The 20,052-nt window shown below is 38.3% G+C and overlaps 1 protein-coding gene across 1 annotated transcript in view; it reads left to right on the forward strand.

Moving 5' to 3' along the window:
* Positions 1 to 18,617, forward strand: part of col6a3 (collagen, type VI, alpha 3) — a 30,028-nt gene extending 11,411 nt beyond the window's left edge. Inside the window, exons 10-47 of the mRNA XM_051072894.1 lie at positions 34 to 657; positions 1,313 to 1,906; positions 2,103 to 2,708; positions 2,899 to 3,233; positions 3,823 to 3,901; positions 4,066 to 4,211; positions 4,304 to 4,396; positions 4,542 to 4,595; positions 4,819 to 4,890; positions 5,011 to 5,037; positions 5,137 to 5,181; positions 5,384 to 5,437; positions 5,550 to 5,612; positions 6,037 to 6,102; positions 6,252 to 6,305; positions 6,393 to 6,428; positions 6,520 to 6,582; positions 6,821 to 6,883; positions 6,983 to 7,045; positions 7,380 to 7,442; positions 7,952 to 8,002; positions 8,243 to 8,278; positions 8,419 to 8,481; positions 8,778 to 8,840; positions 9,015 to 9,047; positions 9,152 to 9,188; positions 9,306 to 9,317; positions 9,432 to 9,925; positions 10,045 to 10,147; positions 10,599 to 11,300; positions 11,399 to 11,504; positions 11,617 to 11,672; positions 11,997 to 12,257; positions 12,613 to 12,687; positions 13,609 to 13,794; positions 15,152 to 15,211; positions 16,150 to 16,335; positions 17,816 to 18,617. Coding sequence (XP_050928851.1) covers positions 34 to 657; positions 1,313 to 1,906; positions 2,103 to 2,708; positions 2,899 to 3,233; positions 3,823 to 3,901; positions 4,066 to 4,211; positions 4,304 to 4,396; positions 4,542 to 4,595; positions 4,819 to 4,890; positions 5,011 to 5,037; positions 5,137 to 5,181; positions 5,384 to 5,437; positions 5,550 to 5,612; positions 6,037 to 6,102; positions 6,252 to 6,305; positions 6,393 to 6,428; positions 6,520 to 6,582; positions 6,821 to 6,883; positions 6,983 to 7,045; positions 7,380 to 7,442; positions 7,952 to 8,002; positions 8,243 to 8,278; positions 8,419 to 8,481; positions 8,778 to 8,840; positions 9,015 to 9,047; positions 9,152 to 9,188; positions 9,306 to 9,317; positions 9,432 to 9,925; positions 10,045 to 10,147; positions 10,599 to 11,300; positions 11,399 to 11,504; positions 11,617 to 11,672; positions 11,997 to 12,257; positions 12,613 to 12,687; positions 13,609 to 13,794; positions 15,152 to 15,211; positions 16,150 to 16,335; positions 17,816 to 17,856 — 5,765 coding nt within the window. The 3' untranslated portion in view covers positions 17,857 to 18,617. The remainder of the gene's footprint in view (positions 1 to 33; positions 658 to 1,312; positions 1,907 to 2,102; positions 2,709 to 2,898; positions 3,234 to 3,822; positions 3,902 to 4,065; positions 4,212 to 4,303; positions 4,397 to 4,541; positions 4,596 to 4,818; positions 4,891 to 5,010; positions 5,038 to 5,136; positions 5,182 to 5,383; positions 5,438 to 5,549; positions 5,613 to 6,036; positions 6,103 to 6,251; positions 6,306 to 6,392; positions 6,429 to 6,519; positions 6,583 to 6,820; positions 6,884 to 6,982; positions 7,046 to 7,379; positions 7,443 to 7,951; positions 8,003 to 8,242; positions 8,279 to 8,418; positions 8,482 to 8,777; positions 8,841 to 9,014; positions 9,048 to 9,151; positions 9,189 to 9,305; positions 9,318 to 9,431; positions 9,926 to 10,044; positions 10,148 to 10,598; positions 11,301 to 11,398; positions 11,505 to 11,616; positions 11,673 to 11,996; positions 12,258 to 12,612; positions 12,688 to 13,608; positions 13,795 to 15,151; positions 15,212 to 16,149; positions 16,336 to 17,815) is intronic.
* Positions 18,618 to 20,052: the final 1,435 nt, after the last annotated feature.

The following is a 20,052-nucleotide window of genomic DNA, read 5'->3' on the forward strand; positions in this document are numbered from 1 at the left end:
TCTTGTTATTGTGTTTACATTCTTTTTGAGCAGTAATCACACCAGCACCCACAGGAGGAGAAAAGAGGGATGTTGTATTTCTAATTGATGGAACAACAGCAGTGCGTAGTGAGTTCCCTTCCATCCGTGAAATGATAAGAAGAGTTGTGGAGAAGCTGGATGTAGGAATGGATAAGGTCAGAGTTTCAGTGGTACAGTACAGTGATGAACCAAAGTTAGAATTTCTCCTGAACGAATTCTCCAACAAAGATGAGGTACGCCAGGCTGTGATGAGACTTCGAAGCAAAGGTGGAAATCGCCTAAACACAGGTCGTGCTCTTGAGTGGGTCTCCAGAAACATCTACCAGAGATCAGCAGGCAGCCGCATTGAAGATGGCGTTCCTCAGTTCCTCATTCTAGTTACGGGTGGCAAGTCTACAGATGATGTATCCACTCCAGCTAACCAACTTAAGAGAAACCATGTTGCACCTCTTGCCATTGGTTCAAGGAATGCAGACCCTGATGAACTGAAACAAATTTCACTGAGGCCCGAACTAGTTTATACAGTTGACAGTTTCCAGCAACTTCCAAGAGTAGAGTCACAGATCATTGATTCTGTCACTACAATAACCTCAGAAGATATCATGAAAATTACTCCTCCTCCCCCAGTGGTCATAGGTAAGTGGTCTCAAAAGTAAGGTTTGCATTAACTTCAAGATGTAAATACTAAAGTCAATTAATGTTAATTACACTGATAGTGCAGGGATGAAGTTCCTGTTAACCTCTGCAAATCCCTGGAGCTCTTCTCTGTTATGAAGTTCTTATACACTGCTCTCAACAAAAAAAGAGACAAAAATGGAGGAAATATTACTTAAATGAAATTATCTGCCCACAGAACAGGAAAGTTTCACTTGCCAAAACAAGACAGATAAATTTGCTCATCTTAAGTAATACTCCCACCCAACCACACACACACACGCATACAGACATACAACCCCGGCACATTTTATTGCTTTTTTTTTTTTTTTGCATGTTTTTGAGAGCCAAGCTTTTGTAGAAGCTTCATTCTAGTAATTCCAGCTATAAGTTTTAAGTTTCTTTGAACCAGTTATAAAATTTCAGTAGCAGTAACAAATACTCAAACATAAAAAGTGGAATTATCTTGTCAGACAAAAAACAAGCATACATTGCACTAATTTGAGATATTTCATCTTACTTACATTTTACATTTGTCATTGTGGTGGTAGAATCTTGTAAAAATGCATTAATCTTTTGCTGATATGCTTTGAAATAGACTATATCTCCCTTTCTCTTTGTTGTGCTTACTTTGCAGAAAATCTTGGGAGAAAGGACATTATCTTCCTTATTGATGGCTCAGACAATACAGGTGCTGCTGGCATTGCTCATATTCGTGACTTCATCCTCAACATTGTCCAACAACTTGACGTGCAGCCTGATCAAGTGCGTGTGGCTGTTGTCCAGTATGCAGATAGAGTTAAAACAGAGTTCTCGCTCAACTCACACAACAATAAGCCAGCAGTTATCTCTGCTATCAAAAGGCTTCGTCAGATGGGTGGCCGGTCATCAGACTTGGCTGAGGCCATTGACTATGTCATACAGCGTGAGTTAAAACCCTCTGCAGGTGTTCGTCAGGCTGAGGCCTCCCAGCATCTTGTGGTTCTCACAGGTGGACGCTCCCCCCAAGATGTTTCGCTCTATGGACCTCTGCTGAAGGCCTCCCGGGTAAACTGCATTGGTGTGGGAGCTGGTGGTGCTGACAAAAGGCAACTAGCCCAAATTGCTACCACTCCTGATGATGTTCTTCAGGTTCCTACATTCCCTGGCCTACCAGCAATCCAGGGGAAGCTTATTACCAGGTTGAGAGGGACTATCCCTGAGGAACCACCCACAGATTATACTGATCCTGGTAAATTGTGCAAAAATATACACATATTACAGTTACTTACAGTTACTTTGTATCTGTATGTATTTTACCCCAAACCAATCATATAGCCAAATAATGCTAAAATTAAATGAGTCACTTTAACTTGATTTATTCTCATGTTCTCACCCTTCTTCATGCTGTCCTCCTCAATATCTCATCTTTCTTCTTTTGACAACAGACCTGCCTCCAGTTAAAAAAGCTGACATAGTATTTTTGGTGGATGGCTCCATTAACTTGGGCCGGGACAACTTCAATGAAGTTATGTCATTTATCATCAACCTAATTGACCTGTTCTTCAATGAGAGAGACAATCTGCGGATTGGCCTGGCACACTATGCTACAGATGTGACTGATGTCTTTTACCTCAACACATATAAGAACAAGCAAGACATTATAAGCGCCATTGGACAAGCAGAGTACAAAGGTGGACGTAAAATCAACACTGGTGCAGCCATTCGTCATGTTCAAGATGTTCACTTTACCAAAGAAAAAGGCAGTAGGTTGGATGAGGGCACTCCCCAGATCCTAATGGTTATCACTGGAGGACGCTCAGCTGATGACAGTAAAACAGCAGCCCTTGGTCTGAAGAAAAAAGGTGTGAGAATCTTTGCTATTGGAGTGGGTGACACTGAGAATGAGTTAGAAAACCTGGCAAGTGAGTCTTCCACTGTGGCTCGAGCAAGCACCTTTCAAGGTCTTTCAGAGCTTAATGAGCAAATCCTGGAGACTTTGGATGATGAAGTGAAGGGGAAGCTGTGTGTTGGTGGGCCAGAACCTCCTAAAAGTAAGAGAGAGTATTATTATTATTATTATTATTATTATTATTATTATTATTATTATTATTATTATTATTTTGCTAATGGACTTTAGAGCCGAGTAGTTTGACATTTAATTTGAACTTAGAAGTATAAGTTTCCAAATTTTTTCTGTCGCTCACAAAAATAAGTAAAATAAAACCATGCTTTGTTTTACAGCCTGCAGCATAGAGGTGCTGGTAGGCTTTGATGTTTCTGCTCAGAACATCTTCAGTGCTCAGACCAACCTCCAGAGCAAGATGGGTGCCATTCTGCAGAGGATTTCCAAAATGGCAGCTATCAGTTGCTCATCTGGACAGATTCCCTCTGTTCAAGTGGGTATGCTGGCCATGGACTCTGCCTCCGAGCCTGTCCAGCTGGACTTCACAGACAATGCCGATAAGCTCTTGGAGGACTTCAAAGCCCTGCGGAATCGTGGCCCATTTGTTCTCAATGGCAAGACCATCTCAGCTTACACCAATAGGTTCAAAACCAGACAGGACAATGTTGTCAAGGTTGGTTACTGAAATAGTTACGTTAGAGATCAGTACTAAGATCAGTATCAGGGCCAGACACTTAAAAGGACTGCTATTAGCCCAAGTATAGTGGATACCATCCTTCCCTCTACTGTGAACTCTACTGTGTTTTGTCCATTTCAGCATGATCATGTTACGTTTTTGCACTCCTTTAAACAGCCTAGCTTGACGCAGTTTCATTTTGTTTGCATGGCAGTAAAAAAATAGAATTTGCTTATCTCTGGCTCTAATGCTCTCTCTTGTTAGCAAAGAGTAATATACAAAAGCAGGTAGACACTTCTCATTTTTAGCCATTGCTGACCATTGCTTTTATTGGCAGCATTAGCTGTCACTAATTACCAATACTCTGAGTAAGAGAATTGAACTTGTCTGTTGTTGGATTAGACTTCTCTTTGCAAGTGGACTCCAATTAATCTTTCATTTATGTCACATCAATATTTTCGGTTGATCAGCTCAGTGTCAGTAGATCAGGATCAGAGTCAAAAAACTTAATCAGGCAGTTCTATTTTAAAATTACCAATCCAAAAAAAAAAAGTGTGAAACTGAATTGTGTTTTTTCATCCTGAAGGTTGTCATTCATTTGACTGATGGTCTTGATGCCCCATATGCTGAAATGAAAAGGCGAGTTGAGGAGCTTCGGTTGTCAGGTAAAAACAAGATACAGCACAGACAACCCTTAATGACCATCTATACTCTATATACATATATACACACTCTATACATCTAAAGCTCTGTGGAAGTATGGCAACATCGAATTCAAAAGTAAAGACAGAGAATAAAACTGGTCCAAAATCTTGTATGTACTAAACAGGAGTGAACAGTTTCATTCTGGTTGGGCTGGAGCGGGTGCCCAAATTTGAGGAGGCTTTGCTGTTGGAATATGGTCGAGGCTTCAGGTACACTAGACCCTTACGAGTCAACATCATGGACCTGGACTATGAGCTTATGGAAGAACTTGTGAGTACTAATTCCTCAGATCTAAGACTTGAGAGTTTTCTTTATCTTTATTCCAATAAATTACTTAATATTTGCTTATTATTGCTGCTTAGGACAATATTGCAGAAAGAGAGTGCTGTGCAGTGCCTTGCAAATGTACTGGCACCAGAGGAGACCGAGGAGCAGTTGGACTTCCAGGGTCTAAGGTATTTAATGACTAAAAAAGTAGTCTAGTATATACCTCTAAACTAATTACTTTTTCTTTCAAAATCCTTTGATAATAGTGGCAGTGAGTTTTTATTTTTTATTTTTTTTAATCACAATCTAATATTTGGTTGTTTTGTCTCTCAGGGTAGTCCAGGATCACCAGGAAGCCAAGGACACCCTGGAGATGAGGGTGGACCTGTAAGTTCAAATGGCTTGCCTACATATCGTCATAACAGTTAACAGTGTTCCTATGAAAGACTTTCAGACACCTGCTATGAACTGTTCTTTAATCATGTTTTTATTGTCAAAAGGACAGTGAAACCTTCCACTGTTTTTGTATCCCAATTCTTCATGTTCTTTCAGATTTCATCCCTCTTGTATGTTGTCAGCATGTTTTCTTGTTCTTATTCTGCAATGACAGGGAGAGAGAGGACCTCCAGGTGTGAATGGAACACAGGGTTTCCAGGGATGTCCTGGGCAGAGAGGTGTCAAGGTAAAGGCTTGAATATTAACTTTAACATTCAATTTATCCTAATTTGTTTTTGAAAATTGGGAATATTGTTTTAATTTATTTAATATAATCCTGTAAACACAATTTCTTTCTTCTGTTCAGGGTTCTCGTGGGTACTCAGGAGAAAAGGTAGCTGTTTTTCTTTCTTTTAAATCTTCATACTGAAATAAAGCTGTCAGAAAAAAAGTTAATGCTCTGACTACTCAACAAACTGTTACCATTTTGTAGGGTGAATTTGGAGAAATTGGGCTTGATGGCATCAATGGAGAAGAGGTGAGTGTTGTAAAAATATTGCCATTGGACTGTTATTTAGTCCATATTTTATATGTAACACATCATATAGAATAATGTATGACTGCTTGAAGTCCTTTAATGTGTGGCAACTGAGTTCCACCAATGTCTTAATGTGGCAATGGCATGATTTGGTTTATGCATGACTATGGGCTTTAATTTGATATCTGCTAAATGTTTTCAGGGCAAAAGTGGAGTGGCTGGACCTCCAGGAGAGAGAGGAAACCCTGGCGCAAGAGTGAGTGACTGGATGCAATTTTAGTTTCACATTTTTTTCAACACATTCTTATGTCAGATGGTATGTGCTGATAAATGCTATGATAAATTATAAAAATATTTATTGTTTTTAGGGTCCCAAAGGTGCCAAAGGACAAGCAGGAGACAAAGGGGAAATGGGAATCAGAGGAGACCCTGTGAGTATTATGTAAACTGGTTGTGGTTTTACTGCCCACATTTTTATATATATATATATATATATATATATATATATATATATATATAAGCTGACATAGGGTGCCACACATGGTTACATGAAGTGATGTAGACTGATTATTAAGTAATATTATATTCATTAGATGTAGAGTGTGTATAAATTATTTTTATGCATAGTGTTGTAAGTTGCTACCTGTTACCTGTATGAAATCAGACCAGCTTAGACTCCAAGACATCAAATTACATTCATCTGTACATCAACAGTGGCCATTGGTAAAAACTGCAGTGTGGTCATTTAGTATGTGATGGTTTATGTCCCTCTTTCACCCTGCCACTGCTCTCCCATGCAGTTTGTACAAATGTTTAGATGCAACTAAATTTGATAATGTGATATCTGTGTAATAGGGTACAAGCGGACAAGATAATAACCAAGCAGGACCTAAAGGAGACCCCGGTGATGCTGGACCAGCGGTAATATGCCCCCTGAACACATTTCATTGCTATAGAAAGCACAACCTATCAGTGCATTCTCAACAGTATATTATCAGTGGTAGTAGCATAAACATTACATTGCAGTTTTGTGGGTTTGTTTTACTGGGATACGTGTTCCAAAATTATAGGGAGAGCCTGGTCAGGATGGAAAGAAGGGAGGCCCTGGTATCGTCGGAAGAGAGGTAAACAATTTTGCTATATGTTCATTATCTTTGCTGAAATACTTGGCGTTTGTTTACCAAGACGTTTTTCTACTCCTACTTCATTAGGGAGCTGCAGGCAGACGAGGCACACCTGGACAACCTGTAAGTCCCTTTGGGTTGTAACGCACATTGTTTCATACTTATTGCAGTAAGTCTCGCAATGACTTTAAGTGTAACATTTTGCTCATTAAAGGGACTTCCTGGAAAGCCAGGAGCTGATGGTGTGGTGGGAGAGCCTGGTATTGGAGGATCTAGAGTAAGTTTGTCATTCTTCAGAAACTATTTGGCAGATTATTCAGTCTACAGATACACTTGCCAAACTATGTTTCATGCTGAATGCTGTCATCACTGTTAATACTACACATTAGCAATAGTTTTGACTGAACTGTGACTGGAGTATTTGTTAGTGTGGAAATGTGTGTTCGATGTTTATGCTTTAACTTTAACATGCAAGGAATTGGTGCATCATCAATGTCTGGTTTGTCTTTTTTAAGGGTCCAGCTGGACCAAATGGTGCCCCAGGACCCAGAGGAGAAGATGGGAACCCTGGACCCAGGGTGAGTGAACCCATTAGGTTCATTTTGCGAAATAAAAATTTCAGCTATGTCTGTAACATAGTAAACCTAAATCTAATGTCCTGATGTTTTGCTTTCTAGGGTCCTGGAGGTGTCCCAGGTCCCCCTGGAGACAAGGGTAGAAGAGGAGCTGTTGGCCGCAAGGTACTAAAGGGAACATAATTTAGTGAGGCTTATGTTCTTCCATAACAGGGTTGTTTCATTTATAAACACAGTGGACTAAGCCAAACTTTCTCACATAACTTGACACACGTGTAGTCAATTTCAGCAAACATGAAAGCAGTATTAGAAAATATCAAGGCCTTGCAAAAAACAAACAAAAAAAAACAAAAAAACCCCAGCAAAAACCAACAAAAAACAAGATAAAACATGAGTTAAATTAAATTTCATTGTTAAAGCTTTGACATTCTCTTTGAATCTTTGAGTATTTCTGTCTGTGTCTCATCATCTGTATCTGTCTATCTCTGTGCCCTTGTAGGGAGAGCCAGGAGATCCAGGACCTAAGGGTGTCATTGGACCTCTTGGCCCACGTGGAGAGCCTGTAAGGATGAAACCACATCTTCTTTGCATGCACCATAATGTAAAGCTGGTGAAAACTGAATAAGAACTGCCATCAAAAATATCAGATGTATATGGTTTAATTTGGCAGATGTCTTTATAGTACAGTATACTGTTAGAAAGTTGTGATTATAGTCTTTCCTTCTCTTAGAGTATGACTTTAGTAGGAGAACTGAACATCACCTTCAGGATGCAAGTCTAAGAGGCAATTTAATTACTTTGGCTTTTATATCTGAGAATGTATGTGATGTGTTTTTAGTTGGGAAGTGGAACTTTCCTGAGGGATTTCTTATTCCATGTGTTTTGTGTGTCTTGAATGAGTATCTTAACACAGCATAGTCTCATTCTACATAACAATGTTAGGTTGGGACAAAGGGGACAAAAAGGATATAGCTCTTGTTTCTACAACTACTAAGGTATTTGCAGTTGAATTAATAAACACTTAGAAAAACAGAGTAGTCATGCTATTTTTCTCCTTGTTTTCTCTTTTAGGGTGGAGATGGTAGAGATGGGTCTGGTACCATAGGATCAAAAGGAAGAAAGGCAAGTGAAACATTTTAATGTATATGTGGTGATCAGTTTGTCTCTTTGCATACACAAATAGAACTCATACAACAAGAAGTCTGTATAGAACCATAAAAAATGCAATAGCTCTAGTTGTTCTAGTTATATTTTAAGATAGAATTATCAAAAAACCTATTATAAATTTCACAGCATATGCAGTTGTACAGTCATTCTCATGGGATTATACAAATGAAATATATGTATGCATTGTCTCTACAGGGTGATGTAGGCTTCCCTGGATTCCCAGGACCAAAGGTAATGGGGAAAAAAAAATATATAAAATATATAATGAAATTTCAACAGAGGCTGCAAAATATAGCATTGTACACTGGTCACTGAGCCTGCCTTTTTATGTTGGTCATTTGCTTTCATTCGTTAAACTTCCATCACTGTAGGGAGCAGCTGGTGACCCTGGCAACAAAGGTGGACCTGGACCCCGAGGAAATCGTGGACAGAGGGTAAGTTTTCATACCCCAGTTGGATTAGGTTGATGAGCAAAACTCAAAACTCAATTTGTTCAAGAGCATCACAGGATACATTAAATATGTTTTGAGTGATACAACACAGAGCTGCTTTGTGAGTTTTGTTTCAAATATATAGCATTCATTCCTTGCAGTAAATGATTGGCATGTGCATGCACATAAGTGTTGTCACCTTTAGTGAACCTTTAGTGTAGTCCAGCTCTGGTTTAACCCACTGACAGATGAATAGCTTTAAAAGTGAATTCTACTCTTTCACTGTTAAATCTTTCCAGGGTGTCTCTGGGAACCCTGGTCCACCTGGACAGAAAGGAGAGATTGGATATCCTGGCCCATATGTAAGCAACTTAAATTTGTATAGTTTGCTCATGAACTGTGTCAATTCTATATAAATGGCATGGTGTGGAATATGTATATTGATGATAGATTAGATAAGCAAAACAAAACAGTTTTTGTAACTGGGTGTTGCTCCAGCTGTCTAGCTGTTAACACAACTGTATTTGCTTGAACAGGGTCAGAAAGGACCAAGGGGACCAGGTGTTGTGGTAAGTGGTAATTTATTTGTATAATGTTGAATGAAAAGAGCCAAAATCCTCTCTGGTGTCAACAACTTTCAACATTTGTTTCGAAATGTTCTTTGTCCCCTCAGCAATGTGACCTGGTCAAGAAGATCAGAGAAAACTGTCGTGAGTATAAATTAAAACTACTAAAAAAGGCATTTCATGACACTGAAGAATAATTATGTCTGTGTGTTATGCGCTACAAAAAGATCTTACCACATTTTGTTTCTTTTTATCTACCAGCTTGCTGTTTTGGTGAGTAAAAAAGGTTTTCAGAGAGTTTTCATCATATAACTATATCAATTGCTATGTACTGTATCTGCTACTACACAGAATGTGTACACAAAATCTATATCTATATACCATTAGGCAAGCAAGAATGCCCACTTTACCCCACTGAGCTGGCCTTTGCCCTGGATGCCTCTCAAAACGTTGGTCGCCCAGCTTTCAACAACATGCGTGACACAGTCCTGCGCCTCGTCAGAGACATCACCATCTCAGAGAGTAACTGTCCAAGAGGAGCTCGTGTTGCTTTGACCTTGTACAACAGTGAAGTTACCACTGAGGTCCGGTTCGCTGATGCAGTTAAGAAGCGTGCTCTAGTGCAGCGCATTGAGGGACTGCAGACCCTACAGACAAAAAAAGAGCGCAGTTTGGATACGGCCATGAGCTTTGTGGCACAGAACACCTTTAAGAGGGTACGCAGTGGCTTCCTCATGAGAAAGGTGGCAATCTTCTTTGTTGGTGGGCCACTAAATCAGGTACAAGGAATTACTAATGCAGCTCTCCGCCTCCATGATGCTGGAATTGCTACTCTGTTCTTGGTCAGCCGTGAAGAAAGACAACTCACCAGAGCACTGCAGGTACAACAAAATAAACAAAACAAACAAATCAGAAATGTCAAAGGGGAACTTTACATTACATGGGTTTGTTAGAGAAAAAAAATCACACCATACATTTTTTTCTTCTTTTTGCACACCAGGTCAACAACACAGCTCTGGCCCAGGTAATTGTCCTTCCCAGCCCTGGAAGTGCACAGTACAATTCAGTCATCCAAAAGGTTATGAACTGCCATGTTTGCTTAGGTAAGAGTTTGGTCTTTATATACTTTGGTTAAATTTATATAACAATTAAGGCTTATTGTTTTTACTTTTGCACTTTTTTACTGGACAACATAGATTTTTTGTCTGTCTGTTTTTTTTTTCCAGATTTATTGCCTTACACATCCAAAAGTTGTTGTATTTCTTGATTCTGTGATTTTATGAGCAGGTGAAAATTGAGACAAATTTGGGGATTTTGTGCATTATTCCTTATTTAATCTCATTTTAAAATTTTAGGGATAAACACAGATTTTTTTGTTTTGGAAAAATAACCCTAATCATAACCTAATAATAACCTTATGTGACCTTATATAACCATGGTATAAAAAAGTGTCGTGAATAGAAGACTATCAGTTTAAGGAAGCTGAATGATAACATTACATTGCAGTACGTTATATTACATTGCATTACATTCTTTGTCTTCTGTCTTTTTTAGACATCTGCTCTCCAGACCCAATGTGTGACTATGTGCCCCCATCGACTAGCCGAGACAGGAGGTCTTCCGCCACAGACGTGGACATTGACATGGCTTTCATCTTAGACAGTTCTGAGTCTACCTACCCAACTGTCTTTACTGAGATTAAACGCTACATAGCACAGATAGTGGAACATCTACAAGTGTCTTCAAATCCCACATCTTCCATTCACCAGGCCAGGGTGTCTGTGATCCAGCAAGCACCTTACGAGTTCCTCCACAACAAAACTGGTTCTTCCATCCGTGTGGATATCGGCTTGACTGAGCACCACTCATCTGAGGATATTGTCAGATTCCTGCTGGAGAAGACACCACAGTTAGAGGGTGGTCGGGCACTGGCAGCAGCTATCGAGTCAACAGTGGAGCTGGTGTTTGAGAGGGCACCTCTTCAGCGTGACAGGAAAGTACTGATGCTCTTTGTGACGGGAAGTGTGGAAGAAGAAGAGGAACAGCTCGTGCGCATTGCCACTGAGGTCAAGTGCAGAGGCTTCTTCCTAGTCATCCTGGGTGTGGGTGAGAAGTTGACTGCTGGAGATGCTCGTGTCTTGTCACGCATGGCCAGTGAGCCATCAGATGTCTTCTTCAAAAGGCTGGACAGCATCTCACAGTTTTATGACAAACACATCCAGACCTTCAGCCAGCTAATGCCAAAATATATCAGCAGTAAGTGACAGATATGAGTATCAGTCAATCAATTCTTAATGCCTCTCTGTCCTTAAGTCCTTGGGTAACACCGTGTTCATTGTTACTTTTCTGTTCAGTTGAAAATGCTTTCTACATGTCCCCTGAAGTCTCCAAAAACTGCAAGTGGTTCCAGAGTGACCAGCCACTGAAAAACCCCTTCACATCACCATCACAGCAACAGGAGTAAGCTCATATATATATATATATATGTATATATATATATATGCATGCACACACCGTTTTTTACTATTACATTTTTGACATTTTAATTCACTATTTTTTGGTACACATATAGGAAGCATCAGAAACATCATGAGATTCAGCAAACGGTTCATGAAAGAAAACAGAAAGGTAAGATTTTGGATGTTTTAAAATTAACTTTAAAAAATTCCTGGAGGTAATGTCAGTTTAAGCGATTTGGACTGTTTTCTTGATAATGTGTCAGAGATACTGTAGCCAACCACTAACACACTGACAGCCCATAAATCAGCAAACAGCACCATTGTTCACATGTCAGACTGGTGGTTACACGCTTCACAACAGAAAAATTACCTCTAAAAATATGACTGGATGTGAAAAGTAACATTATTTTTGTCATCAACTGACCAACTCTTGTTTTGTTTAACATGTGATTTCATTGTGCATTGTCTGCCTTGACACCCCTTGTCTTATCAGATGCAGATGAGCTACATGTCTCAAATGTTACCTCCAGTAGCTTGAAATTGCGTTGGAGCATCCCAGACCCCAAACTCTTTGTCTACTTTGAGGTAGTGGTGACACGGTTACCTGACCATGCCCTGGTACTGAAGACCAACGTCTCAGGCACTGAGCTTTCTGTTGACAACTTACAAAGCACTCAGACATATCATGCTGTGGTCACTGCCCGCACTGCAGAGGGTCAAGTTGTCTCTACCCGCAAAGGCATTGTCACTACAAGTAAGTCCGTAAACACACCCACACAAATAATGTTTTAAGCTTCCTTTTTATCCCACAAGATAGCATGTTATTAAGATAAAAACAGTAAGCAATATTTCCCCTGCCCTATAACACAAAAGATAGCAGTATATCAAATATAGTAGATACATTTTAATCTTAGAAGTTATTGTATTGAGATATATAAATCCTATATAAATCCTTTTTGGATTTTTTAACATCTCAAAAGGTGATCTAAATTAAGAGCAAAACTAAAACCAAAATATTGAACACTCAGGTAGTTTTCTTGCCCGAATCAGCTCACAGTCTGTGTTGCATTATTGTAGCTGTTCCATTACTGCTTGTTTCACTTTGACAGAACCAGTAGAGCATAAGCCAGTCAGCCAAAGCACCAGTCCTGTAAATACCACACCACTGGACAAACCAGAAACTGGTGAGTGACTGTGTATACATGTGTGTATCTGCACTGTGTGTGTATCAGTGTGTATGTCTTTTTTTTTGGCCTTGACCTGTATTCTGTAATTTTGAAGTTTGAACTTTCAGCCCAGATTCAATGTTTTCTATGTACTTGCCTGGTGTATTAATTTTAATGATCTCTACAGAGCTGGGTTTGGCTGGGTTTCCCATGCAGTATGGTGGTCATATAAATAAAACCTGTTGGTTCAACTCAGAGAACATAACGTACTATGCTGTAATACAGCAATATTTCACGAGAACTATTGCACAAACATGTTATTAATCAGCTGACTAGTAGATGAAATATACTTTAGGTCATTTAGGAAAACATATGAAATCTACTGCTCAGACTCAAATACACAGTCTCAGTGTGTATTTGAGTGTATTCATATCTTTTACATGTGTCTTCATTAAAGAAGAGTATTTCTGGAATTGATTTCTGGAAATGATAACATGAAGTTATCCTGGACCACATAGCAGATCCTCAATGACTAAAAAGAACTAACATTTAACAATAACTGTAGTTATAACAGACTAACTCTTCAGTTCACCTATGGAAACTTATACCTCATCATCTTTCATTCTACTGACAGCTTTTAATTTTCAAATGTAAAAAATCCCGATAATGCAATTAGCCTGACCCCTTTGTGGAATGCCATGCTGAATGCCATTTCTTTTCCTCTGTAAGGATGAAGCATAGCAGCAGGCTCATTTGACCCCATGAGACCCCTTTGAGCACCCATAAGCTTCTAATATGAATTAATCTGTTATCAGCAACTTTTTAACAACACACAATAACTACTGTATGCCTCATGTAGTTATACAATTAATCTTACCACAAACTCATCCTCTCTCTCTGTCTGTCCTCCATCATTGCTGTTGTTTTTGCATGTTCTAGTTAATGAATTGGCAGACCCATGCTCACTTGACTATGACCCTGGAATGCCGTGCAAAGACTATCAGGCTAAGTGGTTCTTTGACAGAAAGAACGGGATCTGTACACAGTTCTGGTATGGAGGTTGTGGAGGCAATGAAAATAGGTTCGACACTGAGACCCTCTGCTTGAAAAACTGCATGAGGTCAGGTAAGTGGTTGTTGCCGCCAGGCTCTCTGAGGGAATGTGCTGCTGCCTGATATGATGGCATAATCTAACGCAGCATAGTATGAGCTTTAGTCCCTGACACAAAACGTACAATTAATTGTTCGCTAAACCCCACCCATCATAGCTTACCAGTTTTAACTAGTCATGGCAACTCTGTCAAGCTTTGGATTTCTCTACCTACCAAAATGGTGTGCATGGGGCTCTAATAAAAGTGATACTAGTTTAAGGGTGGTGTCTTTTTAACCACCGTCCCAAAAGCAAAAACAAAACAGCAAATTATAACAAATTAATTAAAAAGTGTATTTATCTGTATGATTCAGATGTTAGCATGCCAGACTAATTAGCTACCAACAGCAGTAAGCTAGCATCAGGGACAAGGGGCATGTCATTAGCACACTATATTATTATACAGGGTTACAGTTTACTTTTAAAAACATACCTATCTATGAGTGGAACATCTGAGCATGGAGCATGGGCAGTATGCTAGTTTATCTGCTTATAATGTTAGTGGCTCTGTCCTGCTCTTTCAACTCCAGTCAAATTGGTTTCTCCATCCTCAAAGCCTTTTCTCCTGTAAGGCATACAGTTGCAATATAAACATTAAAGCATAAATCTAACAACTGTCTTGCTTTGAGGGACAGTTTTATTCAAGATATGCTACTATAACATATGAACAATTCTGCTCCAGTGTTTGATTTATTTTTTATGTTGTCTACATGAATCAAAATCTGGCGGGGAAGCTGATGTAGGACTTGTAGCTTTAGCCTTACCCATCATAACATCATGTTATATAAATGATACCATCATGATATGTGACATGCATATTTATCCTTTTGCAGACTTTTTGTTTAGAACAAATCAGCTGAAAATGATAAAAAGCAAGCGACTAGTGACAGTCATTATTTTGAATCAACAATATCCGGAGTCATTTCCAAAAGTACAGCAAATTTCCATTGTCATTGTCGTCACTGTAAACTGCAAATGTACAGTACAAAAACTGAAAACATGACAACCGCAGCAACAGTAACTTAGTGTGGTGGGGTTTAGCAAGTGGTCAATTGAATATATTTAATTCACAGAAATTAAAGGAAAGTTGCTCTTATTCCTGATGTAACTTTTTTTTTAAAGTCACATGTGTATAAAATTGTCTTATAACCTGTCAATGATCACATGAGGTATTGGAAAAATATGGATTACGTCTTCATACAGAAGAATTAAGTAAATGTCTGTGGTCATTTATATCCACATTTCACTGAACACCATTTTGAAAATCCTAGTTTTTCACCAACTGAGTAAAAGTCTGTTCCTTTAAGATGAAACCATATTTATGTTTCCACAGTGTCAGAGCCTCAGCCACAAGTGCAGCAGGGTGAACAGGTGGAGATCCTCCCAGCTCCTGGTGAGATCTGATGTACACTCACTGAAAATAATATGCCATGGATAACATAAGTAGTTTTTTGCAGTATATTTTGTTATTGTTCCTTTCCTATTTTGATGACATAACTGACTTTGATGTGATTGCACAGGTATGCAAAGTATGCTAGTATGCTAGTTTTAAACAAGTAAATCCACATCCTCAAAACATGATTTGGATCAGACCTTTGCAGACCACCATTAATGTTGGGCATATATCTGGACATCAATTCACCACTGTTGTACATTATATGTGTTACATAATTCAATTTCCACAAACTCTGCTCATTTAGCAAAACAGCAAGTCCTTTGTATTCAACTATAAATCCACCCACCTCCTCCACTGCCCCTAAGATGATCTAAATGACTGATGGAACAAGTAAAAAAGCCAAGCACGGAAAAATTAGAAGGTTATGTTTTTGTCACAGGATTGAGCCAAGTCGTAACCACGGACCAAATGAATGGAAAGCCTTGTTCACAGATTCATTGTTTTACTGGCAGAAAACCTCTTACAGAGCAAGCTCAATTTGTCAGTACCTCATCAGCACTGGAGTAAATTGACTCAAGATACACAGAGTAATACAAAGTCTACAAAATATGCCAAATGTTACAATTATGGAATAATGCTGTGATGGAGGAGCTTTTGTTCTTTCTTAGAACATTAAAATTAATTGTAGTGATTTCATCCCACATCACAAAAAAACAAAATAATCATCTCTCCATTACTTCTCCGTTACTTTGTATAATGGTAATGATATATTTATTGCTGATTACACCACTCATTGATGCTCAAGTCTAATTTTGTATTTACAATTACAGCTTGCAGCCTTGCCAGAGATAATGTGCTCTCTGACTGCCTTCTAGTTGCATGTGTTCTCATACTTTGGCTGATTTCACTGTTATTTTTTGCCACTTTCCTCACAGAAGCCTCTACAGCTGTAGACATTTGCCAGCTTCCCAAAGAAGAGGGCACTTGTGCCAAATTTGTCCTCAAGTGGCACTATGATGCCCCCAGCAAGAGCTGTACACGTTTCTGGTATGGAGGCTGCGGTGGAAACCAGAACCGCTTTGACACACATGAGCAGTGTGTGAAGGCCTGTGGAAAACCAGGTACACATTATTCATAGTATTAATCTCTAAGTACCAGGGATCACTTATTGACCATGCACAGTTAACTTCCAAAAGCACTCAGATATAAAATCAGTAACAAAATCCCCTTCCAAAACTTATTTTGCTGTTAATTTTTATTTTGGCAGTTATCTGTCTGTGATACAGCAAGCCAAATTCACCTTGGCCATGCAATTTAAGTTGACATGCAAAGTGCCAACAAAACCTGCCCCATTTACCATCTTTTGGATATGCAAACCAATGATTGCAGCATTTACAGTACATAGTATCAGTCATGCAGATAAACTAGTCCAGTCTCTCAGTCTAATTTTTATGGAAACACATTGCATTCAAAGACAATAATTTGTCATTTTCTTGTAATACTTCATAATCATATGTTCCGTGTCTCATTGTTATGTATCTCCTCAGTAACTGCTGAGCTGTACCACAATATGGAAGATAAAGTTATGACACAGGATCCCATTATTCTGTTTCTAGTTTTATACAGTGGTGGAAAGTACAGTTACAGTTAGTTAACAAGCACTGTGGCTGTGTACAGTTTTGAGTTACAGTTATGTTACAGAGAGTAATGTTATTTTCTACTATATTATACTTCTACTTTTCTACATTTAAGGGAAAGATAGACTATTTTTTACCAACAATATTTAACAACTGTAATTACTCTGTACTTTTCAGATTGAGATTGTACATAGAACCACATATAACAAGCTTAGACAGTACATTGTTCACGATTCAAAAAATCATAAGGAACCCAATGTCACATTTTTATGTGTCGGATTTGTGCAGTTCCATCAAATACCTACAGAGCTACAGAAAGGGAGAGAGAGAGAGAGAGAAATAATAGAATGCATGAGCAACCATAAAAACTAAACTAAAAAACTTAACCAAACTGAAAATTAGTCAAGTAAGAAAAAGGTGGTGATAGCAGACTATAAAAATTTTAATTATTAGTATTTCTTTTTCTTGTAAGATCATTTTCTCATGGCCCAGTAACACATTTTCCAAGGTATAGTACTGGTTCATGGTCTAGGGGCTGGGAACCTGTGATTTCACTATTTAAAACAAAGCATTGACTTTATAATGTTTGTTGTGCCAGTGCCTCAAATTGCTTTCATAGCAACATAATAAAGTATTCAAGTGTTTAACCTTACAAGACTCAATATTGAAACACAACTCAGTGATGTCCATTTTTTTTTAACTCCCACCAAAATAACCTAGCACATCTGCCTATGTAGCTACAGACAAGCCACAGATCTTAAGATAACAAGATTCCTACAATATATGATAATTATGAGAAGTAATTATTACGAGATAAGGTCTCAGTGAATACAGTGTGCTTATTTAAATTTCTGCTGATCGTGTTTTTTAAAACTCTCCGGTTGCATGAGTTGAAACCTAGCAGTGGATTACTCTCTTATATGTACAGAGACTAATCATGTTTTTCTCTTCCATTCATCACCAGCACCTGTCAAGCAAGGAGTTATTGCTGCAATAAGAACATAGGACAAAAATGCCAAACATGGCCAACCTATACCTCTGAAAAGAAGGGGATTCTAAGAAGAACCATCCAAAATGGCCATACTGTAAGGATGCAATACCAAAGCAATGGTGGCTGCACTGGATCCACAAAAATGGACTTTATACCCCAAATTCTTGAAGTAGTTTTTTCACAACAAGAAGGAAGGCAACACAATTTGCTGCATGATTTGTTTTAACCTACTGGTGCTACGTAGTATGTTTTGTTTTACAGATTGAGTTGTTAAGTGCATTCAGTTTTGTAAAGTTACGTTTTCTGGAACATCATATGAGTTTTCATATTTTTTAAAGTGCAGTTTTATAATTAAACGAGAAACATATATGAATATCTTGGACAGTGATTAGCAATGAATCAGTACATGCAGGACTGGCATTATTCAGTGCAGTAATCTTTTTTGTATTGTTTTTTTTTTTTAACATTCCACATTCACCTAGCAACATAGGCTTTTATTGATTTTAAACTCACTTGATCCTTGTTGAACCATTCCTTCACTATTTTACAGTCACATGTGTGTATTTAAATGACAGTGACCAACTGCTCACATACAAAAACATTTCTGTAACATAAAGTGCACTTCTGGAGCCACTGCCTCGAAAACACAGTTCCAGCTATTCAGAAATGGAATGTACTTGTCAAGCTGTTTTTACTTTGTTTCATTTGGTTTTACTGAAATTTGTGTTTCATCTGGGTATAGGGGAAATAAAAATGAATTAGACTTTCTAATAAACATGAGCAACTGATTCTTTTCTATCTTGTTTTGAATTACATTTTGAAGACAAGAAACAATTACAAAGATTCAGAAGCACAAAATATATCTAACATAATTTCAAAGATAGAGCTCAATGACGAGCTGTATAGTTTATTTCTATATTGCAATTGGAATAACTGTGTTTACTAAACTGGGAGGTGGGCACAGCTTGGAGTTTGTGTTGGCAAATGGATCAAAATGTATTAATATCCTTTAAATTTTTACTCACCATTAAAATAAAAAGGAGACCAGCTGTTCATTTTTTAAATGTGTAAGATATTTAGAAGTGTTCATCCAAATTTTAGGGTTGGACACATATTATCAAGCTTGCATTTGTAGGGTAATCTCCTAATATTTTTCATTATTTATTTATTATTTTTGTAATTCACAGATAAACTCACCCTGTGCTAAATATAGTATATAAGTTTAAAAACTCAAGCAGGCATCAAATAATAAACTTTTGAAAGTAATTAAGAAATTATAATATTGATTTGATATCAGATCACCATCTTGATCTATTCTGTCTGACTGAAACCTGGCTGTGTCAGGATGAGTATGTTAGCCTGAATGAATCAACCCCCCCCAGTCATATTAATACTCACATTCCCAGAGACACTGGCCGTGGAGGTGGAGTCGCAGCCATTTTCAACTCCACTTTATTAATTAACCCTAAACCTAAACTCAGTTATAATTCATTTGAAAGTCTTGTTCTTAGTCTGTCCCACCCAAGGTGGAAAACATTAAAGCCAATTCTATTTGTTGTAGTGTACCGTCCTCCTGGTCCATACTCTGATTTCTTATCTGAATTTTCAGAGTTCCTGTCGAGTTTGGTTCTTAAAACAGATAAAGTTATTATTGTAGGCGACTTCAATATTCATGTTGATGTCAACAATGACAGCCTTAGCTCTGCTTTTTCCTCTTTACTAGACTGTATTGGCTTCTCTCAGTGTGTAAATAAACCCACTCACTGTTTCAGTCACACTCTCGACCTTGTTTTAGCTTATGGTATTGACATTGAACATGTAACAGTCTTCCCACAGAATCCCATTCTATCAGACCACTTCTTAATCACTTTCGACTTCATATTGCTGGATTATGTATTATCAGCAAAAAACATCCTGACTAGAAATATTTCCGATAATGCAGTAGTTAAATTCAAGGAAATGATTCCCACTAACTTAGGTCCAGTGCCTCATCTTAATTTTCCAGAAGCTACTCCCTCCCAGCTTGATCATCTTGTAGACAGTGTTGCAGACTCATTACGTACCACTTTAGATTCCATCGTCCCCCTAAAAATGAAAACAATAAAGAGAAAGAGGCAAGCTCCATGGTTCAACTCCCAAACCCGTACACTGAAACAAACAGCACGTAGGCTTGAAAGAGTGTGGCGTTCCACCAAACTGGAAGAATCCCA

The sequence above is a fragment of the Lates calcarifer genome, linkage group LG1, assembly GCF_001640805.2.
Source record: "Lates calcarifer isolate ASB-BC8 linkage group LG1, TLL_Latcal_v3, whole genome shotgun sequence".
Lineage (NCBI taxonomy): Eukaryota > Metazoa > Chordata > Actinopteri > Centropomidae > Lates > Lates calcarifer.